The sequence below is a fragment of the Tribolium madens genome, unplaced genomic scaffold (assembly GCF_015345945.1).
Source record: "Tribolium madens isolate multiple individuals breed KSU strain unplaced genomic scaffold, Tmad_KSU_1.1 Scaffold_19;HRSCAF=116;Tcas5.2_LG9, whole genome shotgun sequence".
Classification (NCBI taxonomy): Eukaryota; Metazoa; Arthropoda; class Insecta; order Coleoptera; family Tenebrionidae; genus Tribolium; species Tribolium madens.
Window position 1 is genome coordinate 10,257,003 of NW_025400983.1, and position 24,163 is coordinate 10,281,165.

Here is a 24,163-nt window from a genome sequence, read left to right on the forward strand (position 1 = left end):
AAAAAATATTAAATTTTTGACTGACAGTAATGAATTTTAAAATTCTTGTCGTGAATGAACTTTGGAGAACACTTGAAATTATGTAATGGAAGTTGGAACTTTTTACATCACCTAATTCATCGTAAAATATCATCATAAAAGTGTTTTTGAAGTCCATTGAGGTAAAGTGAGGCTTCAGATTATGAAGCGTTATTATGCATAAACAACTTCAAAAGTTTGGATTTTTCGCTTCAAAAACTTTAGATGAAGAAGCTAATAAAGCTAGTGATAAATTAGTTAAATATTTATACAAAAAAGAAACTGGAGCTTCGTATAAGAGAAAAATTAAAAGTGCTAACGATGCTGATACCAACCCAAAACACACACTTAGGAGACATCCAGCGGATGAGAACAAACACCGTAGAAAAAAGTCTCCCGAATCTATAAAAAGACACGGAAAGAACTTACCAGTGAACACTTTTGCTAGTGAAACTGAAATTTATTTCATATCACCGGAGGAAATTAAAAGACATCGTAAAAAAGCGACGAACCATCGGGATAAGTCCCCTGAAATTTTTACGGAGGGTAAAAGACATCACAAAAATTATGATTATGACACTGATGCTGAAAAAAGGAAAAGTCTGAAACGAGATATCGACATTGCAAAACTACTCTCAACTCAGAAACACAACAATAAGGATAACAACGATTACCAGTGGTTAACAAAGAAAGAAATTGTTAAATTGATTGCTAACAACAATGCAAAGGAATTGCCGAAGAAGTCATCCACTACTTCAAATTTTTTAAAGAAATTTTTTCTTTTCGACAAACATGATTCGGTTCATGATACGTCCGAGTTTTCTAAAGAGAAGCATCCACGGAAAATAAATCGTTACGCTGAAGACAATACAAATATGCTTTTTATGCCTCACAAAACTTCAGTTGATAGTACCACAAGAAAAATAGAAAAAATTAGTAAACTACATGATAAAAAACACAAGGATGACCCGGTTGATATCGTGTACACGCATGAAGCTAAGAAATACCGGGATAAAAATAAAACAGAAGACGTCAGAAAATCAAAAATGAAAGATAATGGGAGTTTGGTATTTGATGAACTTAAAATTCTCCAAAATAAAGCTAAAGAAAAATTCCACACAACTGGTAGTTTTGAGAGTAGTACAATAAGCTCAAAACCAAAACGAAAATGCACGTCCAAAGAATGCGATATAATTTTCGATGAACTCAAAACACAAAATAACGAAAGTGGGAGTCAGGAGAGTGGCAAAACGAAACGAAAATCAAGAAAAAACGTTCAAGATTCAATTGCACCAAGCAATTTCACAGAAAGTCAAGTAAGTAGTGTTGTAAGTTCGAAAAGAGAAAAAATACATAAAAGCCATCATGAAGATCATGAAAATATGAAGGTAAGAAAGAAAATAACTGAAAGTCAGGCAAGTAGTAACATCACTAACGTAAGTGTGAAAAACACTAAACTAGAACAACAAAAGAGTAAAATTCGGAGTCGGGAAAATAGTCTGAATTCGAGACCTAAGCCAAGGGAACAAAGCCAAAGTCGTGGCCAAAGCACCGATCGTGGAGAGTCTTCAGAAACCAAGAAGAAAATCATAGAAAACAAGAAAGAAAATATTTCCCGAGCCAATCCTGTTCGTCACCTGTCTTGTTTAGTAGGAAGAACTTTTCCGGTTGTAGACATATCGCCATGGGTTGTTCGTGAAAATACTTATCTTGAAAAAAAGAAAAAACACAAAGCTTTTAAGAAATATTACAAGTATCATAAAAATCTTGACCGAGATGATGATTTAACATCGAGCAGTACTTATCAGGCTTTTAGTGATAGTCACAAAATGTATCAAGGAACGTCCGAACAGTCAATTGAGGAATCATCAAAGAGTCGTCGCAATAAACGATCAAAATTCAAGGTTGAAACCCACATTTCTGCTATTGTTATTGACCCTGAACCACAAAAAAATCACAAAGAGGTTGATAGGAGGATTAGAAAATCAAGAAAGTCGAAAATACCAGTTTTGAGCAATATTTGTAAGATGGCCGAAATGGCAAAAGAAAAATCGTATAGTAAAAGTCTTGATGTTAAAAGTACCAAAACTGAAGATTTGGAATTTGTTGAAAAATCCATTAATACGAGACTTTCAAGATCACCATCGCGTGAGCCCAAAACGGAGAGTATTGACGTTGTGAAAACGAAGAAAAACAAAGAAAAAAAGTCAAGTGGGACAAAAGAAAGTGAAATCAATAATGATAATGATGATTCTTTCATAAACAAACACAAACAAGACTCAAAAAAACTGGGCTTGAAATCTAGCCGAACTCACAGTAAGACTCCTCTCCGTACTCACCGAAAATCGTCAAGTACCAATCTTCCAAAATCCAATGCTTCGAGTATTTGGAGTCGTAGTAGTAAACACTCCTGCAAAGGCTCATTTAGTTCCAGATCCGACACTAAGATCCGAAGAAGAAGTAAAATAAATTCACAAAAAAAGAAATACAACACTTTGGCTCGGACTTCTGTCAGCAACAGCACTTGTGGCGACAAATCAATCGAGTCTGCAAAAACTGGAGCAAGTTTTTTGACAACCAAAAATTTTAAAGACGATGATAAACTAAGTCGGTGGCAAAGAAGCAAGCTTTACTCGGATTCTCTCAGGAAGAGTGTTATCAACAAGAAAAAGTCACCGTGTATTCCACCTCAAGTCATGGAAGTTAGATATTTGACAGTGAGTAACGAAAATCATTCAGAGGTGTCAATTCAGGATGTTCCAAAACCCGAACTGAAAACTGATGCAATAAATATTGAAGATGTTCCAGACATGAATAAGAACTTTTATGACGACCTTCCCCGTCCTTGCTTCGATGACAAATTTAAAGAGTTGTTTGAGTTGCCAACGGATGAAGCTTTTGACGAGATTTTGAACGAAAATGATAACTTTTTAAAAAAAGATTTTACGTTGGATGTGAATATCGAACTTGATAAATCCACTTCTGAGGATATAAGTTCTGACGATTTATCTCTACCTGAGAAGAAAATTACCGATTGGTATAGTGAGTTTCCAAAGAGGGAAACTGGAAGCTTAAGTGAAATTTCATGTTCCAATCCGATAAATAACCACTGCGATGGCGATTTAGGTAGTCAGGACCACATTATGGGTAAGTGCTTCCACGTGGGTAATTTTCCGAGTTAATAGAACACTATTTAGATTCTCTTAGCGCTCCAGGGTCTGAAGAAAGTGGCTACGCCACGCTTAAATCGAGACAACTTTCGCGAACATTTTTCCAAAGGCCCGAAATAAAAGCTCTATTTGAGCCACCTCTTGAAACAACATTTTGTGTTGAAGTACAAATTGAGACAAAAAGTTCTAGTGGTGGTCTTGATATCCGTTCCATCGAAAGTAAGTCGTTACAAACATCGTTTGAATGTTGCCAAAAGTCGGTTCAGATTAAATTGTCCGAAGAAGAGTTACTTGCAAAGCTCAATTTTAGAGATGAGAAGGAAGAAAAAGTTGAATCGGACGGTTTCGTCAAGACTTTCGATCAGGAAGAAGAAGAAGATGAGACGGAAGAAGAAAAAGAAACAATCAGCCGAGATAATATAAAAGATGAAGAGAAAAAATTGACACTAGTGTTTCAAAGACTCAGCTGTGTCAATATTGACTCAGATTATTCAATCGCAAAAGTGGAAAATATTGAGGAAAATGATCGTAATGATGCTCCTAAGATAATAGATGCGTCTCGAAATAAAACACGAAAAAAGAAGACAAAATTCTGTCTCAAGAAATTGTCTTTCTTGTTTTGCCTTAAATGCGTGTCTTCCAATAAATAAATTTCTGTCATACGTACAAAACTTTTTATTCACAGTAAAAACCATAAAAATAAGAAGATTAACTCTAGATAAATATCACTTAAACGTAGACATTCCACGGTTTAAAACTTCCGGGTTCGGGATCCTTAAACTGTAAGACAATTGATAATTTTTTGATAAGTCAAAACAAAATTGTTACCTTCGAAGTAATGTTATCCTGGCATGCCATACGTATTCTTGCAGCAGTCGCAGGAGAATCTAATCTGAATTTGGTTGGTTCATAACCATTTTCTCTTCTTGCGGCCTTTATGGCATCTTTAATAGCATATAAAACTGAACTCCCCAAAAACAGAGGAGGTTCACCAACGGCCTAAAACCCAAAATTAGCTCAATTTCACATTTATTTTTTCCATACAACCTTTGATGAGTACACAGCTCTGGGGTTTGAAACTCCTTTCAATAAAGAAACGTTAAATTCACCCGGAATGTCCCCAAATCCGGGCAGTTTGTAAGTACCAGGCCCACGGGTGAAGTTAGTTCCGGTGGGCGAATAGACTAGTTCTTCAAGGACAAAAAGGCCATAGCCTTGCATGAACGCACCCTCAATTTGGCCGATATCAATGGCAGGGTTGAGACTCTCACCTGATTTTTAATTTTTTAATTTGGTTCCAATTTTCGAATGGTTACTTACCCAAATCCATGACAATATCAATTCTCCGCACTTCATGATCTCCGGTCAAAGTATCAATTTCGACTTCGCAACACGCAACCCCATATGTGTAATAATTAAACATGTTGCCTTTCCCCGTTTCCCAGTTATACCCAATATCCGGAGTTTTGTAAAATCCGGTTGCACTTAAACTAACTCGGGAGAAGTAAGCCTTCCGGACCCACTGCTCCCATGTTCCCTTAGGATTAGCTTCTTTGAACGGTCTTAATCTCTCCTTGATCACTTTACAAGCTTCCATGACTGCCATTCCGTTCAAGTCTGAACCGGAACTGGCAGCTGTGGGTGAGGTATTTGGGACTTTGTCAGTGGAAGTCTCAACAGTGTGGATTTTTTCGACGGGGATTTCCAGACATCGACTCGCAACTTGGATCATTTTTGTGTACAAGCCTTGGCCCATTTCGATACCTCCATGGGAGAGCAGGACCGACCCGTCGGCGTATACTATGAGTAAAGCACCCGCTTGGTTGAGATGTGGTGCTGTGAAGGCTATTCCATACTTGGTAGGTATGACACTCAATCCTCGCTTTTTGTACCGATTTTCTCGATTGAACCGCTCGACTTCCTTACGTTTTTCGTAGTAGTTTGACGATTGGATGCACTCTTGCCAACATTTGTCAAGAGTGCAGTTGACCAGTTTTTGATTATAGTGTGTAAGATCACCTTCTTTGTACAAATTGAGTTCACTAAGTGTCACAGGGTCTTTTTTGAGGTAGTCGGCGACGTCTTGGAGGATACACTCAGCAGCATACATGCCTTGAGGGCCTCCAAAGCCCCGAAACGCTGTGTTTGAAGGTAGGTTAGTCTTGCACATGAAACCCTCAACCCGGACTACCGGGATTTGGTACGAGTTTTCAAAGTGTGTCATTGCACGTTCTAATACCTAAAATTGAGGTTCAAGAAGCTCGCTCCAAATTAAAAAAAAAAAACTTACTGAAGGTGATAAGTCGGTTGAGTAGCCACAATTGTTGTAGAGTTTGATATCGGCCCCTAGAATTTTGCCGTTATCATCAAACGCTACTTTGTACTTTATTAAGAAGGGGTGTCGACCCCCTGTCATGACGATATCCTCGTCACGGTCTAGCATACACCTAATTGGTCGGTTTAATTTAACAGCAGCTACAGCGACGGGGATCGCCACCATCATGGCTTTGGATTCTTTGCCTCCGAAACCGCCTCCAAGTCGCTTTACTTTGGCGGCGATTTTGTTTTGTTGAATACCCAAAACTTCAGCCAGCATGGCCTAAAAAACGAATTGTTAAACTGAGTTTTAAAAAACTTTCTTTTGTCTAAGTCAACATTTTGAGATTTTTTATTTTCAGATATCTTTAAAGCTAGAATGGTGATGACTGATGAATGAAAAAAACAAATTGTCATCAATTATAATAATTATTTTTTTAAAAATACGATAAAGCTGCTGTTCAATGCTAAAAATAATCAAAATTATTGGTCCTTCGAGTATAAATGTATATAAAATAAATCATACTCGTAGTTCGTTAATTGTCCACAACAAACTGCTAAAGCTCTTATTTCTCAACTAGAATGAATATCGAGATATTCAATTTAAAACAATGAATTTTTTGTACTAGCACTAATACGAATAATTGTTGAATAATATCTTTTATCCGCAAACGTCAAAAAAGTGACCACTTTTATGACTAAATGTATAAAAGTTTTGCCTTTCAGGCATGGAGTAAAATTCTGTTTTTGGGCTTAAGTGTTTTTACTTTTACCATGACATTTACCAATGTTGCCTATTTGTTGTCTCTTTCGCTGCTTTAACAATTTCTGGAGAAGTACATTGTAGATCATCAGCATTGATATTTTGCACTACTAACTGCACTAGTTAAATTAATAAACACTTTCGAAAATCTCAACACAAATTCGGAAACTGATGCGGGACGTTTGTTTATTGTTAATTTAATTGCAAAGCGTCCTGATTATTTTGTTCATTTATTTGCTAATTATAGTTGCTCTTTACTTTCAATCTGAATGCGTTTGCAGATAAAATAGTATATGTTATTTGGAGAAAAAGTTAGTTTACGTGGCACAGCTGAAACGTTTTCAAAATATGACTTTTGAGGCTTACAAGATATTTTTTTGTCGATAACATTTTTGTTTTAAATTTTTAGATACTTACTGCAACTTCAGTCGGATTTTGCGTCGAAGAATAAATCTCCATTTCACAGTCTTCTTTTTTCGGCACAGCAAGCACACACTGAGTCTCAAGATAAAAATGTTCCTGTCCTCCCATCTGACATTCACTCTCCAGAACGTGAGGAGCTTCCCTCAAAACCTTATCGATATCGCCCTTAACTATAAGTTTATGTCGGCCATTTCCATGGAACGAATTGTATTTAATAGCATCTGGAATTGTGACTATAACCGGTTCAATTTCCTCATACTGTATTTTAACTCTTCTCGCAGCTTTTTGAGCTGTATTTTGATCAATAGCGACGATACCTCCAATGATTTGGCCTTGACTTGTAACTTTTTCGTTAAAGAAAACTCTCTCATCGTGGACTATAGAACCCATAGTATTGTGTTTTTTATCAATGTCTTTAGCGGAAACGAAATAGTGGACCCCTTCCATTGCTAGAGCTTCCGAAGGGTCAATCGAGAGGATTTTGGCGTGGGCTTTAGTACTGGTCACGAAAGCCAAATAAAGTTCGTTTTCAAAATAGGGAATGTCATCAAGATAGACTGCTTCACCTGTCGCTTGTTTGTAAGCAGACATGTGGACGATTGGTCGTTGAAGAGCGTCGGTTTTTAGCTGTGTGTTGGGCACAACAGTGAAATACTGCGAACTTTTGTACTCCTTCTCATGGAACCCTTCAATTCCGCTAAATTCCCGTTTATCAATTTTGATATGAGGGACATACTCTTGCAACTCGAGGGAAATGGCCAAAAAGGCTTTGAAGAAGAGGCTCAGAGTCAAGGATCTCCTGTATTGGATCATTCCACCTGGAGCTCCAGGATCTAAAGGCAAGTCTTCTTGGAGATAATCAAAAGCTAGTTCTAGAGTTTGCCGATTCCATGGAAGTCCTTTTAGATTTGTTCGAGTTTTCAAAGCTGTAACCGTCTTGAAAGACACTCCGCCAAAGGCAATATTGATATCAGAAATTATATCGGTTTGTGGTTCAAAGGTTACATTCACCGCCGCATTTACTATAGCGATATCATCTTCACGACGTCTTGCTTGTTTGTAAGCGTAACAATAACGGTCTCGATGAGTGTAAGGGATGTGAATCGCTAGAAGGATTTCTTCAGGTTTCACAATCGTTTTTCTATAACCGGTGAAGAAGTTTGAATCGAGACGGACTTTGCGAATGCCTTCATCCGCACTTTGTAACTCCAAAACAACTTCGTTGGCCATAAGAATAGGAAGCATGTCGGAAATTGGACTTCCAGTCATTATGTTGCTACCAAGAGCACCCACGCTTCGGATTTGTTTACCAGCAAACCAGTTCAACATCTTTGTTATTGTTTTAAAAATTCTAGTCTTCTCCTCCGGAAGTCGTTTCATTTCATTCAGAAGATAACTTTGGACATCCATAAGTGTGACAGAAGCACCAACTCGCACTCCGTCACTTGTATTTTCAATTTTTGACAATTCGGGTATTACGACTGGTTGGACAATCACAGGGTAAACCATATGTTTGAACTTGACTTCAACTCCGACTTCGGTATTTCCGACAACAATTTTGGCATTTGGAAATTGTTTTCGCAGCTCTAGAAGTTCGGTTAATTTTGTTGGACGGTACCAAGTCACGGATTTGCCTTTAATGATAAGATATTGCTTGTCGTATTCGTCTGAAATTTTCAATTCTGGGGGAAAAATCGGTTCTTGAGTCGAATCATAAGGTGTGAATTCACTCGTTTTGAACAGGACTTCTTCAGGTTGTTTTTCAGTACCATTTTGAAATTTGCAACACTTAGAACCCATGGCACAACCATTTGTTTGGCCAGATTTCTTGCCGAAACCGTTTATTGTACCGCCCCCATTTGTTTCGCCTCCATTTATTTCTCCTGATCCATTTTCCTTGCCCCCATTTTTATTACCACGACCATTTTCTTTACCACAACCATTTTCCTTGTCAGAATCATTTTCGTTGCCAGAATCGTTTTCATTATCATAATCATTTTCATTTTCATAATCATTTTGATTCCCATTATCATTTTTCTTGCAGCAGCCATTTTCCCTCCCCGAACCGTTTTCTTTGCAACAACCGTTCTTTCTGCCACAACCATTGCGTTCATTGAGTTTGCTGTTTGCTTGCATCAGTTCCCATTCTTCGGTAAAGGTTTTGTACCCTTCTATGATGGGTCTATAGCCGGTACAACGACAAAGGTTTCCTTGAAAAGCAATTTCCATATCGTTCATTGTAGGTTTTGGTGAGTTTCTTAAGAGTGTATACATTGACATGACGATTCCAGGGGTGCAAAATCCGCATTGTGAACCATGAGCTTTGGCTATACGTTCCTGGACTGGATGGAGTCTAGTTCTGGTTGAACCAATTCCTTCAACAGTTGTGACGGCTTGACCGTGTATTGAACATACAGGTGCCAGACAAGCATTGACCGGTAGATGACTAATTTATGTAAGGATTTTTGCTTCAAAGGATTTTATTCCGGGTATAGAATATAAAATGAAAAAGGATACATCACTTTTTTGTTGATTCTGTCGTATTTTGAGACCATTACGGTGCAAGCACCGCATCCTCCTTCGCCACAGCCGAGCTTGGTACCACATAGTCTGACTAAGTCTTTGTTAAGGATTAATAACAAAAAAAATTAGTATTTTTGTGTATATTTTTGTTTGTGTTTATGATGAAATCTAATGACCTTAGTGTTGTACTAAAAATCCTGATGTATCCTGTTCACCAAAGAGATAAAATTACGCAACTATTATTATCTACTTATTCCACTTTTGTTTTTGCTTTTTTTTAAATGATTTTAAATATTTTGATACTTATTTTTCAAGAAGTCAGTTTTCATAAAATTAATGTCGGGTAATGAACAAATCACGTGATTCCTAATCTGGATTTTAAAGAGTAGCGATTTGTTGTTCTATAATCACGTGATCAAGTGGGATTTCAAATGCGCGAGATGCTTCTTAAAAACACCTATTATATAATATGTAGGTACCTAGACCTACTTCGGAAATGTAGGTAAATACTCGTATTATCTAATATTTTAATTATGTAACAAAAAGAAACGTTAGCATTGTCTTTTTATCAGTTATATTATCACAAATAATTTGTTTTAAAGATTAAGGTCATAAATTATAGCTACATCTACTTACCTTAACCTTTTAAAAGTTTAAAAGCAAGCTTTATTAATGATTAAATTATACACATGGATATCCCGACCAGCCTATATAAATAATTATTAATATACTGCGTAATAATCAAAGATGTGTTTATTACGTACTATTTATAGTGGTTGATAGGAATTTTTGTAACTCAGCTGATTAGGATATTTTGAAATAAAACATGTAAGATATGGAAATTATTTTTGTGTAAGGTACCGCCCCATTTATCATCAAAGGATACGCTTATTTCGCAGATAATAAAGAAGCGTCCACTCAGGGTCGACCTGGTTGTCGATTATCTAAAAAAACACAAACTTTTCTAAATAAAAGATAATGTAATGATAAAGTCAGAACAATATTGTTAAAACCAGATCTGACAACCGGAAAGGTCAAAGTACACCTAAATGAGGCAATCTCGTAAAATTCCATGAAAACATTTACATGTTTTGCCACATTTCATAGGCGCATGGTAGCGGGGGAATTGGGGACACTTACCCCCCACCCCCACAGTTAATCAAAATGTAATCTTAGGCATTTGTAAACCCACAAAGATAACAAATTTGAAAAAAAATTATGCAGATGAAAATTTTTAACTACCCTTGAAAATTCTTTTTTCGCTGACTTATCAAATTAATAAAAATTCAAATTCAAATTAATAAAATTATTTGCGAAAACATATTTAATACTTGATTTTTGGAGTCAAAAATTGCTATTGACCTGACCTGACCGCAAATCTGCAGACGCCACTGTCATATGCATTTATGGTCACCCATCTAAATTTATATTTATCTCATCATGATATTGATTTATTCTAATACGCATTATCTCCATTGTCAATTGATTATTTATAAAGTGGGTTCAATCAAATCTGTGAAAAAATTAGGAAGTCATTGTTGATATCCTGGATCATTATATAATTATACAAAATTAATTAATTAAGTTTTTGGCCTTTCATTGCTGCAGGCGTGCTGAAAAACTTACCTTTTTTCCGTTGACGAAAAACACCAAAACGTTGACACTGCTCTCTTGCGACATCGTCTCTGGTTCATAGCAAGCAGACACTGTTTTTTCAACTAATACTCTCATTGATAACCACTTTATTTTTAAATGCAGAAATCAAGAAACAATCACGTGACTTGGTGATAACGAGACCAATTTATTTTCAGGATAAAGAAATGCGTAAATTTGCGAAACAAAAAAACGTCATCTCATTACTTGCAGCAATCACGTGGTCCAGTTGATTACAAACGAGACAGAAATAAAATATAGAAACTTTTCCATAAACATTTTATTATACAACAGTATTTTTTTATACAAGTTTATACATATTTTTTATATTAAAAACAAATTAAAAATGTTCAGAGCAGCAAGAATCTTGTCACGTAATACCAGAGATTATTACAAAGCATGGAGCCGATTCTATTCACTTTCAGTTTACCTACGCGACAAAAAATTTGGACCACTGAAAAATTTATACACAAAACTAGTAATAAAAACAACAGGTAAACCGCTAGACTTTCGACTGCTGTCTATTTGTCTTCTCTAACGATTCATTTGAATGTCCCGACCCTGAACTACCACCTAAAAAACGCATTTAAAAGAAACCCCTTCCAACACTACTCCTCACCTTTCATCATACTCCTCCCGTTAGTCCTTCCAGGTGGAGCCCTTTTGTAATCTCTCCTATCCTCCCCTCTGAACGGACTGTACCCCCTGCGATGCGGAGGGGAAGTACCGTATTCGGAATCGGAAGGCGACGAACTATTCCGATCGTAAGGCGAATAGCCCCGACTACTGGGCGAATAGCGGGAATTTAATGGAGGGGATGACATCCTTCCTAGTGGAGGGGGACGATGATCGCCCGGAAACATATTAGGCGGCGGGGGCGGGATGAAAGGAGGAACACCCGGAAGTGGGGGAGGCATGAAGGGAACTCCATGAGGAGGTGGCAAGAAGGGAGGAAGACCCGGAAGAGGAGGAGATTTGGTAATGTGGTCACGAGTGCCGTATAAGAGGGGAGGGGAAGCGGGGGATTCGGGAATATCCCCGTTTTGCTCAATTGGTGATTGCAACCCTATTTAGAAAAATATTAAAAATACATTTTGTTTTTGAGAAAAACTCACTCTTGTCTTCTTGAAGAGCTCGTTCCCGTAATGTTAGTCTATGTCTCAGTTGTGCCGCTTCTTGTTTTGCTTCTTCTAATTTCCTTTCGGCCTGTCGGGCGCTTACCCAATTTTCATGCGCTTTTTTCTCCAAAACAGAAATTTGACTCTTTAATTCGATTTCTTGGGACATTATTTCTTGCTTAAGTGACTCGGTTTGGGCCCTATCATTATTTTGTTAATAATTATTACAAAAATGATTATTTCACTTACTTATAATTCTGTAATTGTTCTTGCATGAATTTAATTCGTTCGGTAGTTGAAGAAGCTTCTCCTTCTTTCTCGGCCCATAACGCCTCATGCTTACTTATTTCCCTTAAAAAAAATCGAAAGCTCGTTAAAAAGTGCCAAATGTCAAAAAATAAACAAATTGACTTTTCGGCTTTATGACATATTTAGTGAAATTAGAAGTTCCGAAGTAATACAAAATATGAAAATGATGAACGATAAACCACGAAGAAAAGTAGTGAAGAGAAAATTCTATTCGGTTCCTGATTTACCAACGAATGAGCGGCGAGTCAATCAGAATGATATGCTCGTAGTCACTCCAGAAGACCTAAAAAAATTGAAAAAAAATCTGAACAAAAATAAAGGCGAGATGATAAAACCGAAAGCCACTAAAACGAGTTCGAAGAAACTAAGTGCGAAAGAACTGAACGAACTTTTGATGGTGCCCTCGAAAAGCAAACCTTCCACTGATAAAAAAACCGAAGATTATCAATGGCTCGTTAAAAAAAACATTATCAAATTAATGGATGCTGCAAAAAAGAAAGCGGAGAAGACAACCGACAACAAAACAAAACAAAATTTACCGAAAACAAAATCCGAAAACGCGAAACGTGACCATCGCACCGTTCCGAAAACTAGATCCGAAGAACAGAAACCTCGAAAAGTTACACCTCAACCTAAAGAACTGAAACATGATCTTTTACTGAAAAGAAACAATACTTTGAATCTGCCACGGCGGGCCGCAATATACCCCAAAGAAAAGACTTCGTCCATGCACTACCATCCTTCTTTCATCACGCGTCCCCCAACCACCCTTCTACACCCTGTGACCGACCGGAGAAAAACAGGAATGGCGAAACTGAAAGAACTCTTCCAAGTCTTCAAAACCGGTCAAAAGGGCCCTCCGAAGATTAGACGAAGCAAAAGACTCGAGAAGATATTCGAACCGAGAGGCAGTCAACAGCCGGCTCAAAAAAAGCAAACGTTCAAAAAGAGTAACAAAATTCCTGAAAAGGTTTCAAAACAATCAAAACAGTCGAAAGGCGAGGAAAACAACTCTGTGGTGAAATCAGATCCGGGTAAATCCAAACCAAAGAAAACAATCGCAGAGAATAATGATCTCATAATCACAAGAAGAAAGAAAAGATCATCGGGGAGTAAAATGTTAACAGGGATTGGTGTCTAAATAAATACTTACTTCTGCCATTGTGCTTCTCTGTCTTTGAAATAATTCGATAAGACCTCGAGTTTGGTCTGACTTTCGACTCGTAATTTGTCGGTTTCGTCGTATTTTTCTTTCAAGACACGGAGTTCGTCTTCAACGCTCTGTGCCTTCTTCTCAAAGTTGGATTTCAACTCTTGTTCTTGTTGCAACTTTTGGCTGAATCGTTGATTCTCCGACCTGAGAACCTCCACTTCGGCTTTGATGTCAGTTACTTCTAGTAGGTCGCGCAAAGTCGATTCGTCGTAATTTTTAAGGGACTTGACTTGTTTCAACGTGTTTTTAAGTTGGTCGTGTTCTTTTGACTTCAATTCTAATTTACGTTCGGTTTGATCTATTTGGTTTTTCAATTGTTTTATTTCAAGACTATAGCCATCCTCCTGCAGTTTCAATTTGTTACTAACTTCTTCGAATTTTTGGCGATAGGTGGCTACTTCATTTTCGAGAGTACTCTGTTGAGTCTCCTTCTCTTCTTCGATTTTGAGAATGTTTAGTAACAATTTATCCAACTCGGCTTGTAAATCTAGAACTTTCTTATTGCTCAATTCCAATTCTAACCTAAGTTCGTGATTCTCTGTATTCGTAACAGCCAAAGTTTCGTTAACTGAATTAATTGTCGCTTGTTGCTCCACAAGCTGTCGTTGTAAATTTTCAACGTTAGCCTTTAGGACATCGCTACCACCCTCAGAACTTAAAATTTCAGTCAACATCCGATTTAATTCCATTCCGACTTCGGTGGAATTCTCCAATTCTTTTTCCAATGATTGTACCTGTTCCTCGAGGGCATTTTTTATATTTGTCACGTCCAAAAGATCCCTTTTCAAATTTTCAACGACTTCATTTGGTACACGATCATTGGTTTCGTAACCAGAATCAGTCGATAACTTTTCTTGTAAAATCTGGTTTTCTTTGATTATTATCAACAATTCTTTCTCGAGACTATTAATTTTAGCTATGAGTGGGCCTTCACGTCTGCTCTTATCAAGCGCAATGTAGCCAAACAAGAAAATAATAACAGAAATCGCTGTTGTTACCAAATAAAGCAGTATATTTGAATTAAAGTTGAATAAATCGGATGCAAAAGCCTCCATGATATTATCACTTAGTTCATTTTTCGGACAAGAACCAGACTCACAAAATGTTTCTACAAAAAAACCGGTCTTAGTTACACAAAAACACGTCCAAACCGAACAACATTGTTACTAAAATAATTTTGATTTTTTTAGAACGTGTGTATTGCCAGAACCAGAGCCAAATTTTAATTAAAATAACAGTGCAACACAAATGTAAAATTCATAAGCACCGGAATAATTAAACACCTTTAGGTTCAAATTAATTGAATAAACATAAAATTGAATTGTGAAATGTGATGAGTGTTTGAATGTTCCATTCTTGGTGAATCCGGAAAATATTGCAAAAAAAACTGTCTGATCTACGGATATCAGTATTACAAAAGTGAGTCTTTTATCGTTTAGGCATATTTTCAATTATGTAAATAAAAGTATTTTTCCATACGTTATGGAAATAAACCACTATCACAATCAAAAATAAGGCGAGAGATTAAAAAATCGCACAATAATTAATAGTATTTTTAGATAACAATGAATGTACAAATTCTAAACTGTCAAAACATTTACGTAACGTTCAATAAATAAAATAATGAAAAAATGGTGTTTCTACTTTTTTTATTGATAAACTTACCTTCACGAACTTTGGAAATTACGTCATCACCTGTCATGTGTTCTTCTGGAGGAATAAATTCTTTTTTTGTTATTTGTTCTTCTTCATCCTTGTTTTCTTCAGGACCCAACCCCATAAAACCTAGCATTCCGGAGAAAAATCCAGAATTGCCACTTTCTTCAACTTCTTCACTATTCTGCGGCTCCTCATCAATTTTCTTTTCACTACCCTGAGGTATTTCTTCACTATCCGTGGGTACCTGCTCAATTTTTTCTTCAATCATTTCAATTTTCTCTTCACTATTTTGAACTTCAATTTTCTCTTCGCTCATCTGGATGGGAACCTCTTCACCTCCTTTAACTTCTTCCTTTTCTTCCTGTAGTTTGTTCAAAGCGTCCTCAACCATTTTCGAATCTTCCTTACTTTCTTCAAATTTTTCCTGTTCTGTTTCCGGTTTCACTTCGACTTCAGAAGTTACTTCTACTTTCTGGACTGGTTCTGCATTTGGACTTCCAAAAAGTCCAAGTGGTGGTAATGTTGGAATTCCATCTAGTTGAATTTTAGGCTCGTCTGACACCGATTCTACAGGATTTGGTGTCACACTAACAATGCTGTCATCAAAAGGTTGAGGCACTTCTATTTCTGGACTTAAAGTAGTAGCTTCAATATCAAGAGAAATTATATCTTCCTTTGGACTTTCAACGTTTTCTTCCACTTTAGAAACATTTTTTTCTTCTTCAGTTGGTACTAAAAGTTGATTAACATTCACGTCTATTGTTTTAGGCTCCACAATTTCTGATTTTGATTCTGTCCGCACTACAGGTTCCTTTTCGTTGCTAATATCTTCTTTAGATTCTAGCAGATTTAACTCATTTCCTGCTTTAAATTTAATTTCTTCCTTTTTCTCTACATTTTCACTAGAAACATTTTCCTTACTGTCGGTTGGAACAACAGTTTCTGTATTCCTCATATTATCTGATGATACGTTTTCCTCATTCTCACTTTCTTCATCTTCATCATCATCCTCACCCTCATTTTCCTCATCTATGTCTATATCTGCATCATCCTCTTCTAATTCTTCTTGTTTATCTGCAGCTGAAAGTACTTCTTCGTTCTGTGACACATTTTCTTCACTAACAGGTTCTGGATCTGCAGTTTTTACTCCCATTTGATCCTTTGACGCTTCTTCAATTGTAGGTTGTTCCCTTGTAGATTCACTTAGATTATTTCCTTGATTTGTGCTTTCAACATTCACCGGATTTACAATATCTTCATTTTTTGTCGTTTCCTTTTCCTCATTTTGCGTATCTGAAGGTTTCCCAGCCTCTGGTTGTAAAGGCTCACTTGACAAAATACTTCTTCCAGTGAATTTACTTGTCTCGTCTTGTGATGGTACAACTGTTGATTGAATTGGACTCTCGGTAGATGAAGGACTGATATCATCTTGAGGATTTAGGTAAATAGTTGTACCATCTACAACTTCATAAGGTTCTTGAACATTGTTTGGTTCAACTTGTGAAGGCACTTCTTTTGAATCTGTCTCATTACTGAACTCAGTATTGACTAAAAGTGTCGGTTTTTGAAGAACTTTTGTCTCTCTGACCATATGTTTAGGGACGTATCCTCTTTTGCCATTAATTTCGCCTCCCCATAAATCTTCTCGAGAACCAGCTGATTTACTGTAAATTGTTATATCAACGTTGGGGGCAAACGACAGGATTCTCGAGTCGGGACTAGAATACCTCAAGAGAGTCTTGGCAAGCGAAATGGGGACTAAAAACGAAAATATGTCAGTTTTTGACTGTCAAAATCAATTAGGTTAGGCACAAATTTCCAATTTTTTACCTTTACATTCTTCATCCACGCATAATCTCTTATCGGATATTTGAGCATCTACTTCATACAAGCTTATTATAAATATCACAAAATATAATAACTTAAATCTATTCATTTTGTCATACTTTGACAGGTCCATCGCAAAGCCACATCACTCTTTTGAAAAGTAAAGCGCCATCTATATAAATGCAAACATTAATTCGTAAAAATTTCTATAATTAAAAATAAATAATAACAATTTCCGTTTGTTGCACAATAAGTCTGGCCAATATAAACTAATTGTTATGCTAATTTTTGATAGAAACGTAAAAATTTGCAATAGAATTTAAATTCCGCACACCGGAAACGTAGGTAGGGGTAACAATCTCGGCCAATCAGAAATCGAGTAAATAGAAGAATTTCCGTGCGACAACAGCGCCATTTTGCTATTCGCCGCCATCATTCTTCAAGTTTTGTTTGGCGTGTTTGTAGCGAAGTTCGCGTTTAAGATTAAAAAAACTCAGTAATTGTTCAATTTTCTTCCAATTTTTCTGGTATTTATTTAATTTTTTGCCATGAGTGACAGAGAGGTGAGTAATTATTGATTAATTTCTGTTTTGCTTTAAAAATAAACCGTTTGCTTCCTTGATGTGGTCGCGTCGGTTGCCGGCATCGTTTCATCGCCGTCTCCGATTACGTTTATTACGGCATTAAACATTAAATGCGACCTTGAGTCGAAATGTAGTTCGAATTTTTAATTATTTTGAGTGTAAATTGCTAATTTTGTTTCTCTTATTGATGGAACATTGCGTTTCTAGGGGAGCCGCTCACCCATTGATCGCAAACCAATGATGGACCGAGACCATTCGCCACACGCAAGGCGGGAAGAGTCTCCAAGAAATCACAAGGCCAAAAGTTACTCAAGGTGAGACTTACTTTTATAGTTGCTGAATTGTTGAGTGGTTTACAGAATAGTCTGGATATGAAAATATGAAAGATGTATTTTACAATCAGTGTCTGGTTGTGTGTGAACAAGACGATTATTTATGGGAAAAACCGATTTTAATGATCTCACCTCGTTGAATATAATGAATTTTACATAATTTAAGCAAGAGCAATATTTTTTAGATAAGTTTCGGACATTTAATTTAATATACTAAGTTTTGCAAATCTTTATCTTCTGTTTACTTCTAATTTTAAAGTTAAATGTATCATTTTGTGTTATTTTTCCTCATGCTGCAGCTCTGCAACATCGATTTTTTTATCTATTCAGCAAGGCTTATTCGAAAATTGGGTTTTATTCTGATTCTCATTCATTTGTAATATTTTTAAACCCTCAATATTTATTTATCTTTGTTTGGATAAGTAATTTTAGAACGAGTTAATTTAAGAAATTACTGTTTAATTTATATTTTATTATTAAATATTAATTAGGAATAAGATATTTTATTCTTAGATTGTGGCTTCAAGGCAACGTTTATTCACATTTTTCTTTTTATGCAAATTACTTTTTTTGAAACAATCACAAAAATAAATTTAATTAATTATAATATATTACTCTTTACTGTGCCAACGTTTTTGAATTTGTTAATATGTATATGATAACATTTATATGAGTTTGTGATAATTGAATGAAAGAAATTTTTATAAATTTATAGCTGAAAAAGGAAAAACTTGCATAACATTTCGCACTAACCCTCCTCCTCCGTCAAAATTGAAAAACAAACTAAACAATAAAATCAGACAAAAAATTGTTAATTTATTTTAAATAATGTAACAGTTATGTAGGTCTGGATTCTGGAACGATAGCTCAGCGCTACCTTTATCGAAGCATTAAAATTTATCTAACGATAAATCCAAGGATAAATCGTTTTAGAAACCGGACAATAGATGCTCGAAGTTAGAAAAATCTTTCCTTTTTCCACTCATAAAAATTGGAAATTATTTTAAACAAAAGAACTTTTATTAACGAACAGTGGTAATAATGGTAGGTAGATATTTATTTTTCTCATCGTTGATTTCTTGAGTCGTTGTTGGTCAAGCAAGCAGTTGTTTATACGAGGGTTACCCTTTATATTTCAGGAATATGCTGACATTTGGCAATTGACGTCTTACACGTCTTGTAAAATTCGCCTTTTTTTACCGTATACTTACTCAGATCGTTTTGATGTATTGTTTACAGTGACTTTACAAAAATTATCTCGGTCAAAAAAAATGAAATTAACTCGTGAACATTTCCGTGCGGTTATTTTTTATAACTTTCGTCGTGATTTATCTCAACAACAGTGTATTGATGAATTTAAATCGTTTTTTGATGATGAAGCACCATCAAACACGGTGATATAACCAATTCAATGGTGGCCGTGGTTCGCTCATTGACTAATTTCGTGAAGATCGTCCAAAATCGGTTGTTATTCCAAAAAACATTGACACTGTGCGTGAAATGATTTTGCAAGAACCTCATGTGACTTACCGTGAGATTGAGGCATCTTTGGGCACTAGTGGGGCTAGCATACATTCAAAATTGCATTAAAATTTAGCCGTCAAATATTTTTGCATTGGATCCCGCATAATTTAAGAATCGCTCAAAAAAAGCTCGTGTCAATAGGTCAAAAGAAATGTTGAAAAAATACGATTACTATATTGAATTTTGATTCAATATAGTTTATGACATCATAACACATGACCAATGGATTTATGCGTATGATCCCGAAAGTTAAACTGTAGCCGTCTGAATAAGCGGCTTATGCATTCAGAATACATGTTTTGCAGGTGCTCCAGTCGACATGGGAAAATTGGATTAAACGCATGCAAAATTACCTACCTGTATTATGAAAAACGCCCCAAAAGCCATAACTCAATTATTTTTAAAGATATGACAAAAAATGTTCAACTTTGTTCTAAGAAGTAAGTACTGTCATAAGTTTAAAAATATTGGAATTATGGCTTGGGGCGTTTTTTATAATAGAGTCTGTATAAGCCAACCCTTGTACAATACATATTTTTTCATGTTCTGGGACATATACAGTGTGTCAATTTTAAAACTTGCAATCGAAAATATCTTTAGAGCTAAAAGAGTTATTGAGAATCACTCAAAACCATTTCGGTGGTGTGACGCTCCTCCACCCACCCTTCACGCCACAGCCACCTTAAGTTGAAAATTTTAAATGGCACGACTTGTGATCGTCGGAAAGCCCATAACAAGCGCTTTTCAAAAATGTCATACAACAGCCTATTTGGTAAAGCCATTTATCCAATTATTCAAATACGAAGACGTTAAATTTTCATTTTTTTTTTATTACATTCAATGGTGGGTGGAGGTGTGTCACTTATCATGTCATTTTAATTCCCCCTAGGAACCACCAAAACGGTTTTGAGTGATTATTAATAACTTTTTCAGTTGAGAGAAATTGCCGATTGCAAGTTTTTGAAATTCACACAGTGTATGCATAATAAAGCATTAGTTTTCGAAGGTCGTATACAACAATCAAAACAGGTCGTAAGTACCTATGTGTGATTCGACAGTGGCGCCCGACATTTAAATGTTTCCCTCTTCCACCCAACATTAAAACGTTTAAATGTTTCCCTCTTCCACTCAACATTAAAACCAATACCGTTTCTGTCACCCATTCGTTAGAGAATAGCTTGAAAAGAAAAAAATGATTTCTAAACTCATTTTCGAAAAAAAAAACTGCAGTTCCTTTTTTCCACTCAACGATTCAGTTGTACACTCAAAAAATTTGTTGGCGACTATTTGAACATTATATAACCTAATAGAGCTATTTTTGTTTCTTTTTAATTATGTGTTAATTAAATTAATTAAGCGAAAAATTATATCTGTTTAATTTTTTCAGACAATATCAATGGCCTTTTAATTTAGTGTTAAATAAAGCTGATTTTTCAATCAATTTTTGATAAAAAGAATGATATAAAAATATATAACGTTAACCTACATTAATTTTATCTTTGTGTACTATAAGTGTTCTGTTTAATTTCTCTTACTTGTTGATTTAGTTTTATTTATTGAATAAGTTATATCGCTATAAAAAAGAGTATACTAGGATGGATCAGAAAATTACGAGGGAAATGCTTATCTTTTTTTTTTTTCGGTGTCCTAGGGAAACATTACTTTCTGAATGTTTATTTTTTATTTGAGTACTATTATAACATTTGCATTTGCAACCTTAATTAATTTTAATATGTTGTGTTATTTTTAGGAGTCCGAGTCGGAGTCGAAAAATGTCATATCGAGATGGGGACAGAGACCGAGAAAGGCGCCGCGACGATAGAGACAGAGAAGATCGCAGATACAGGTAAGCATAAAAAAGTATCCCTCCCGTGTGTACGTGGCACATGTCGCATATAATCGGACTAAAGCGTTGTCTGGGTTGGAGACGATTTTTTTATTTGAATCACAGCGAGTTTTCCTCAACTTTTAATTTGAATAATAAATGTACGTATGTTTTATTTTTTTTCTAATTCTTTTTTTTGGCTTCACGTGAAACGTACCTCGAGTCGACGAATTTTGCACCAAAGATTTGACTGTCGTACGTATTTCGTACAACCATATCATAGATCATTTTTTTGATTTGGCCTTTCAGGTCGCGCAGTCGATCACGCTCAGACAGACGTTACAAGTCCTCGAGATATTCACGTAGTCACTCGCGTTCCCCCGGCGACCGGAGGTCGCTCTCACATAGCCCTATGTCTAGCCGCAGGCGCCATTTGGGGACCAGGGACAATCCAAAACCTTCACGGTGTCTTGGCGTTTTCGGATTGAGCGTCTACACCACAGAGGACGAACTATATCACATCTTTTCCAAATATGGACCGCTTGAAAGGGTGCAAGTTGTCATTGATGCAAAGGTAAATTAGATACTTGAAAACTAGTTGTTTAACACTACCCTGTGTTATTTGAGAGATTCTTGCTTTCAATGCAGATTTTCTTGATGCGCACAGGAAGAACGTAGATAGTGTCCCGTGCTGACATTTTTAACTTTCCTGAATGCTCAGCTCCGTTTACACTACGACATGTTTTTCTTTTTTTTTTACACTTTTTTGAATGTTAAAATCTGTTAAATTTAAAAGTTATTTATTTTTGTTAGACTGGACGCTCACGAGGCTTCTCGTTTGTGTATTTTGAAAATACGGAAGATGCAAAAGTAGCCAAAGATCAATGTTCTGGTATGAAAATAAACGGGAAAAATATTCGAGTCGATTATTCTATCACAGAAAGGGCGCATACACCGACGCCTGGAATATACATGGGAAAACCTACATAGTAAGTATTCTTATCTACTTCATATAATAAAAATAGTATTTTTAGTAATATATTTTGACGTATTGTCTCTTTTTTTAACATTTTTTAGAATATTTGCAAAGGTTTTTTTTATGTAAGTAAATTACATATTTTCATAATATCCAAGAATCATTCCTTCATGTTACACACGTCCGTATCATGTTTTTTTGATTCTTGGTATAAAAAGTTTAAAGAGCTTCAAGTTCCAATAACTTTGAAGGAAATAGAACTGGTGTCGTGAAGTGAAGACACTCGTAAAGGCTCCTTCCCACATTTTTATTTTAAAATTGATTCAGAATTATAACTTGTTGTTTCTTTTTTGCAGTAAATATAATGATCGTTACGATCGACGTCGGGATAGAGAGTAAGTTTTGCAATTTTTTCAAATGACGTAATTTTAATTTCGGTGTCTTTTGTTTTTTAAAGTGATTATTATGGTCGTGGTTCGCGATACAGCCATAGACGTTCTCCATCGCCCTATTACAGGCGACGTCGTTACGACCGTTCGAGATCTCGCAGTTATTCGCCTCGTAAGTACCTTTTTAAAGTTTTGCGACGCCGGTGCAATTTTAAATTTAGCGATAAAATGTTGAATTGCAAATCGGTTTAAAATTGCATTTAAATAACATTTTCGTTGATTTATTTTTGGTATGTGGTGTTGCTTTGTTTTAATTCGTGTTTATTTTAATGTTAATTTCAGGTCGTTATTAAACTTCGTGGGGGCACTGCATTTATTGGAGAGATAAACCTTAGTTGTAATATTTCGATTGGAGTTTATGCCAGTAGTAAATGTATATTTTTTACATTTGGTTTTTAATAATGATATTTCTGGTGTAATCTCCATGAGTGTTTTTTATTGGTTTATTTTTCATGCGCGCGTTTGAATGTTGGCGAGTTTTAAACGTCATCGTGGATTTTGTATAAATGATTCGAAACTTGATGCCTAAAAAAATGGTTAAAAGTTTTGAATATGTAGTGTAGTTTTTTTTTGTTCTTCCTTCTTGATTTTCTTGAGTTCAATCTGTGACACTTAGATAAGATCTAATAAATGATTGATATCAACACTAATATCGTTTTCTTTGTTTAAAAAGGGTTAAGAACAAGAGGTTTGGGATGAATTATGAAGTTTATATAAGAAATAGAATTTTCTCAAGTTACCTTAAATCACTTCTCTGAAGCTTATTTCAATGAAATCAGCTATGAATAAAACACACGAAATGAATTGTGAAAATACATCCATCAAGAGAATTGAGAAATTTATTAACAACTCTCTTGAAGAATGAAAAATTGTTTTCTTTTTTTATGTAGAAGACTCCTCACTCAGATCCTTGTTGAAAATCAGCTATTAGTTCCACCAAGGCGATTTACATTGTTCATTCAGACCGAAAATCTGCTCCCAATTAGATCAAACCTTGAAATTTGAAAATGTAGGAATTTGGTACGTAGAACGCCAAAAATATACAAACTCAAGACTTTCTTATCTACTCTTGTTTTCAACAGATTCACAGTAACAGTTTTCATTTAATCTATATGTATTTTTTGAATATTGTTAGACATAATGCATGTCACTGTATTCTTTCATATCCATGTTAAAAACAGCTTATACTAACTTTTTTTTATTCATTTACTAATGTGCACAATCAGTTTTAGTATAAGGTGAATTGGATTTTTTTAGAATTAAGCTTTGATCTACTCTTAAGAGTAGAACAATACATATAGATTTTCGCTGTAACCTTTCAGTTGCAGTTAACATAATGCTAAATAATTTTTTTCCTCAATAGGTACCCAGAAAACTTGAAGATTTGCAACGAGTTGTACAAACGTCTTATATTGTACTAATAGCAGTAAATAAATTGTCCAAAAATAACTGTTTATATTATTTAAACTCCCTTTTATTTA

At 35.6% G+C, this 24,163-nt stretch overlaps 4 protein-coding genes across 10 annotated transcripts; 2 read left to right on the forward strand and 2 right to left on the reverse strand.

Annotated features, from left to right (window-relative positions):
• The first annotated feature begins 17 nt into the window (after positions 1-17).
• LOC123015783 lies at positions 18-3,859 on the forward strand. Of its 3 annotated transcripts, none has more exons than XR_006413403.1 (3): positions 18-3,165; positions 3,226-3,407; positions 3,499-3,637. XR_006413403.1 is itself a non-coding variant. In XM_044415719.1 (3 exons), the coding sequence occupies exons 1-3, from the start codon at positions 195-197 to the stop codon at positions 3,609-3,611; spliced, it is 3,276 nt and encodes a 1,091-aa protein (XP_044271654.1). In that variant the 5' UTR covers positions 18-194; the 3' UTR covers positions 3,612-3,637. The 3 variants fall into 3 exon arrangements, 2 of the variants coding, with proteins under 2 accessions (XP_044271654.1, XP_044271653.1); XM_044415719.1 differs by having other exon boundaries at positions 3,216-3,407; XM_044415718.1 differs by having other exon boundaries at positions 3,216-3,859.
• On the reverse strand, positions 3,849-10,920 carry LOC123015781 (xanthine dehydrogenase). 2 transcript variants are annotated; one of them, XM_044415715.1, is made up of 9 exons: positions 10,840-10,920; positions 10,100-10,157; positions 9,208-9,304; positions 6,685-9,136; positions 5,479-5,787; positions 4,509-5,427; positions 4,236-4,459; positions 4,017-4,187; positions 3,849-3,968 (listed from the first exon to the last, which is right to left on the reverse strand). In XM_044415715.1, the coding sequence occupies exons 1-9, from the start codon at positions 10,891-10,893 to the stop codon at positions 3,918-3,920; spliced, it is 4,335 nt and encodes a 1,444-aa protein (XP_044271650.1). In that variant the 5' UTR covers positions 10,894-10,920; the 3' UTR covers positions 3,849-3,917. The 2 variants fall into 2 exon arrangements, with proteins under 2 accessions (XP_044271650.1, XP_044271651.1); XM_044415716.1 differs by having other exon boundaries at positions 10,100-10,172; positions 10,840-10,915.
• A 211-nt stretch (positions 10,921-11,131) lies between these two features.
• LOC123015782 (transport and Golgi organization protein 1-like) lies at positions 11,132-17,141 on the reverse strand. The gene is made up of 7 exons (XM_044415717.1): positions 16,996-17,141; positions 15,172-16,923; positions 13,447-14,614; positions 12,234-12,335; positions 11,982-12,184; positions 11,486-11,932; positions 11,132-11,439 (listed from the first exon to the last, which is right to left on the reverse strand). Exons 1-7 carry the CDS (start codon positions 17,123-17,125, stop codon positions 11,369-11,371), a joined length of 3,873 nt encoding a protein of 1,290 aa, XP_044271652.1. The 5' UTR covers positions 17,126-17,141; the 3' UTR covers positions 11,132-11,368.
• A 263-nt stretch (positions 17,142-17,404) lies between these two features.
• Positions 17,405-24,131, forward strand: LOC123015899 (transformer-2 protein homolog beta-like). 4 transcript variants are annotated; one of them, XR_006413407.1, is made up of 9 exons: positions 17,405-17,555; positions 17,784-17,890; positions 21,183-21,278; positions 21,567-21,831; positions 22,071-22,246; positions 22,590-22,628; positions 22,691-22,794; positions 23,356-23,702; positions 24,046-24,131. XR_006413407.1 is itself a non-coding variant. In XM_044415956.1 (8 exons), exons 1-8 carry the CDS (start codon positions 17,541-17,543, stop codon positions 22,973-22,975), a joined length of 813 nt encoding a protein of 270 aa, XP_044271891.1. In that variant the 5' UTR covers positions 17,405-17,540; the 3' UTR covers positions 22,976-24,131. The 4 variants fall into 4 exon arrangements, 3 of the variants coding, with proteins under 3 accessions (XP_044271891.1, XP_044271890.1, XP_044271892.1); XM_044415956.1 differs by having other exon boundaries at positions 22,965-24,131; XM_044415955.1 differs by having other exon boundaries at positions 23,356-24,131.
• Positions 24,132-24,163: the final 32 nt, after the last annotated feature.

Bases quoted from the DNA above. Each gene is read 5' to 3' on its own strand.
- LOC123015783 (XM_044415718.1), top strand. From the start codon at position 195: ATGCATAAACAACTTCAAAAGTTTGGATTTTTCGCTTCAAAAACTTTA. The intron at 3,166-3,215 runs GTAAGTGCTTCC...AACACTATTTAG, and splicing joins TAGTCAGGACCACATTATGG to ATTCTCTTAGCGCTCCAGGG.
- LOC123015781 (XM_044415715.1), bottom strand. From the start codon at position 10,893: ATGTCGCAAGAGAGCAGTGTCAACGTTTTGGTGTTTTTCGTCAACGGA. The intron at 9,137-9,207 runs GTATCCTTTTTC...TACATAAATTAG, and splicing joins AGAATCAACAAAAAAGTGAT to TCATCTACCGGTCAATGCTT. The intron at 5,428-5,478 runs GTAAGTTTTTTT...CCTCAATTTTAG, and splicing joins CAACCGACTTATCACCTTCA to GTATTAGAACGTGCAATGAC.
- LOC123015782 (XM_044415717.1), bottom strand. From the start codon at position 17,125: ATGGACCTGTCAAAGTATGACAAAATGAATAGATTTAAGTTATTATAT. The intron at 11,933-11,981 runs GTGAGTTTTTCT...TTTTCTAAATAG, and splicing joins AGCTCTTCAAGAAGACAAGA to GGTTGCAATCACCAATTGAG. The intron at 11,440-11,485 runs GTGAGGAGTAGT...TGCGTTTTTTAG, and splicing joins CGGGAGGAGTATGATGAAAG to GTGGTAGTTCAGGGTCGGGA.
- LOC123015899 (XM_044415955.1), top strand. The intron at 21,832-22,070 runs GTAAATTAGATA...TATTTTTGTTAG, and splicing joins AAGTTGTCATTGATGCAAAG to ACTGGACGCTCACGAGGCTT. The intron at 22,629-22,690 runs GTAAGTTTTGCA...TGTTTTTTAAAG, and splicing joins GATCGACGTCGGGATAGAGA to TGATTATTATGGTCGTGGTT.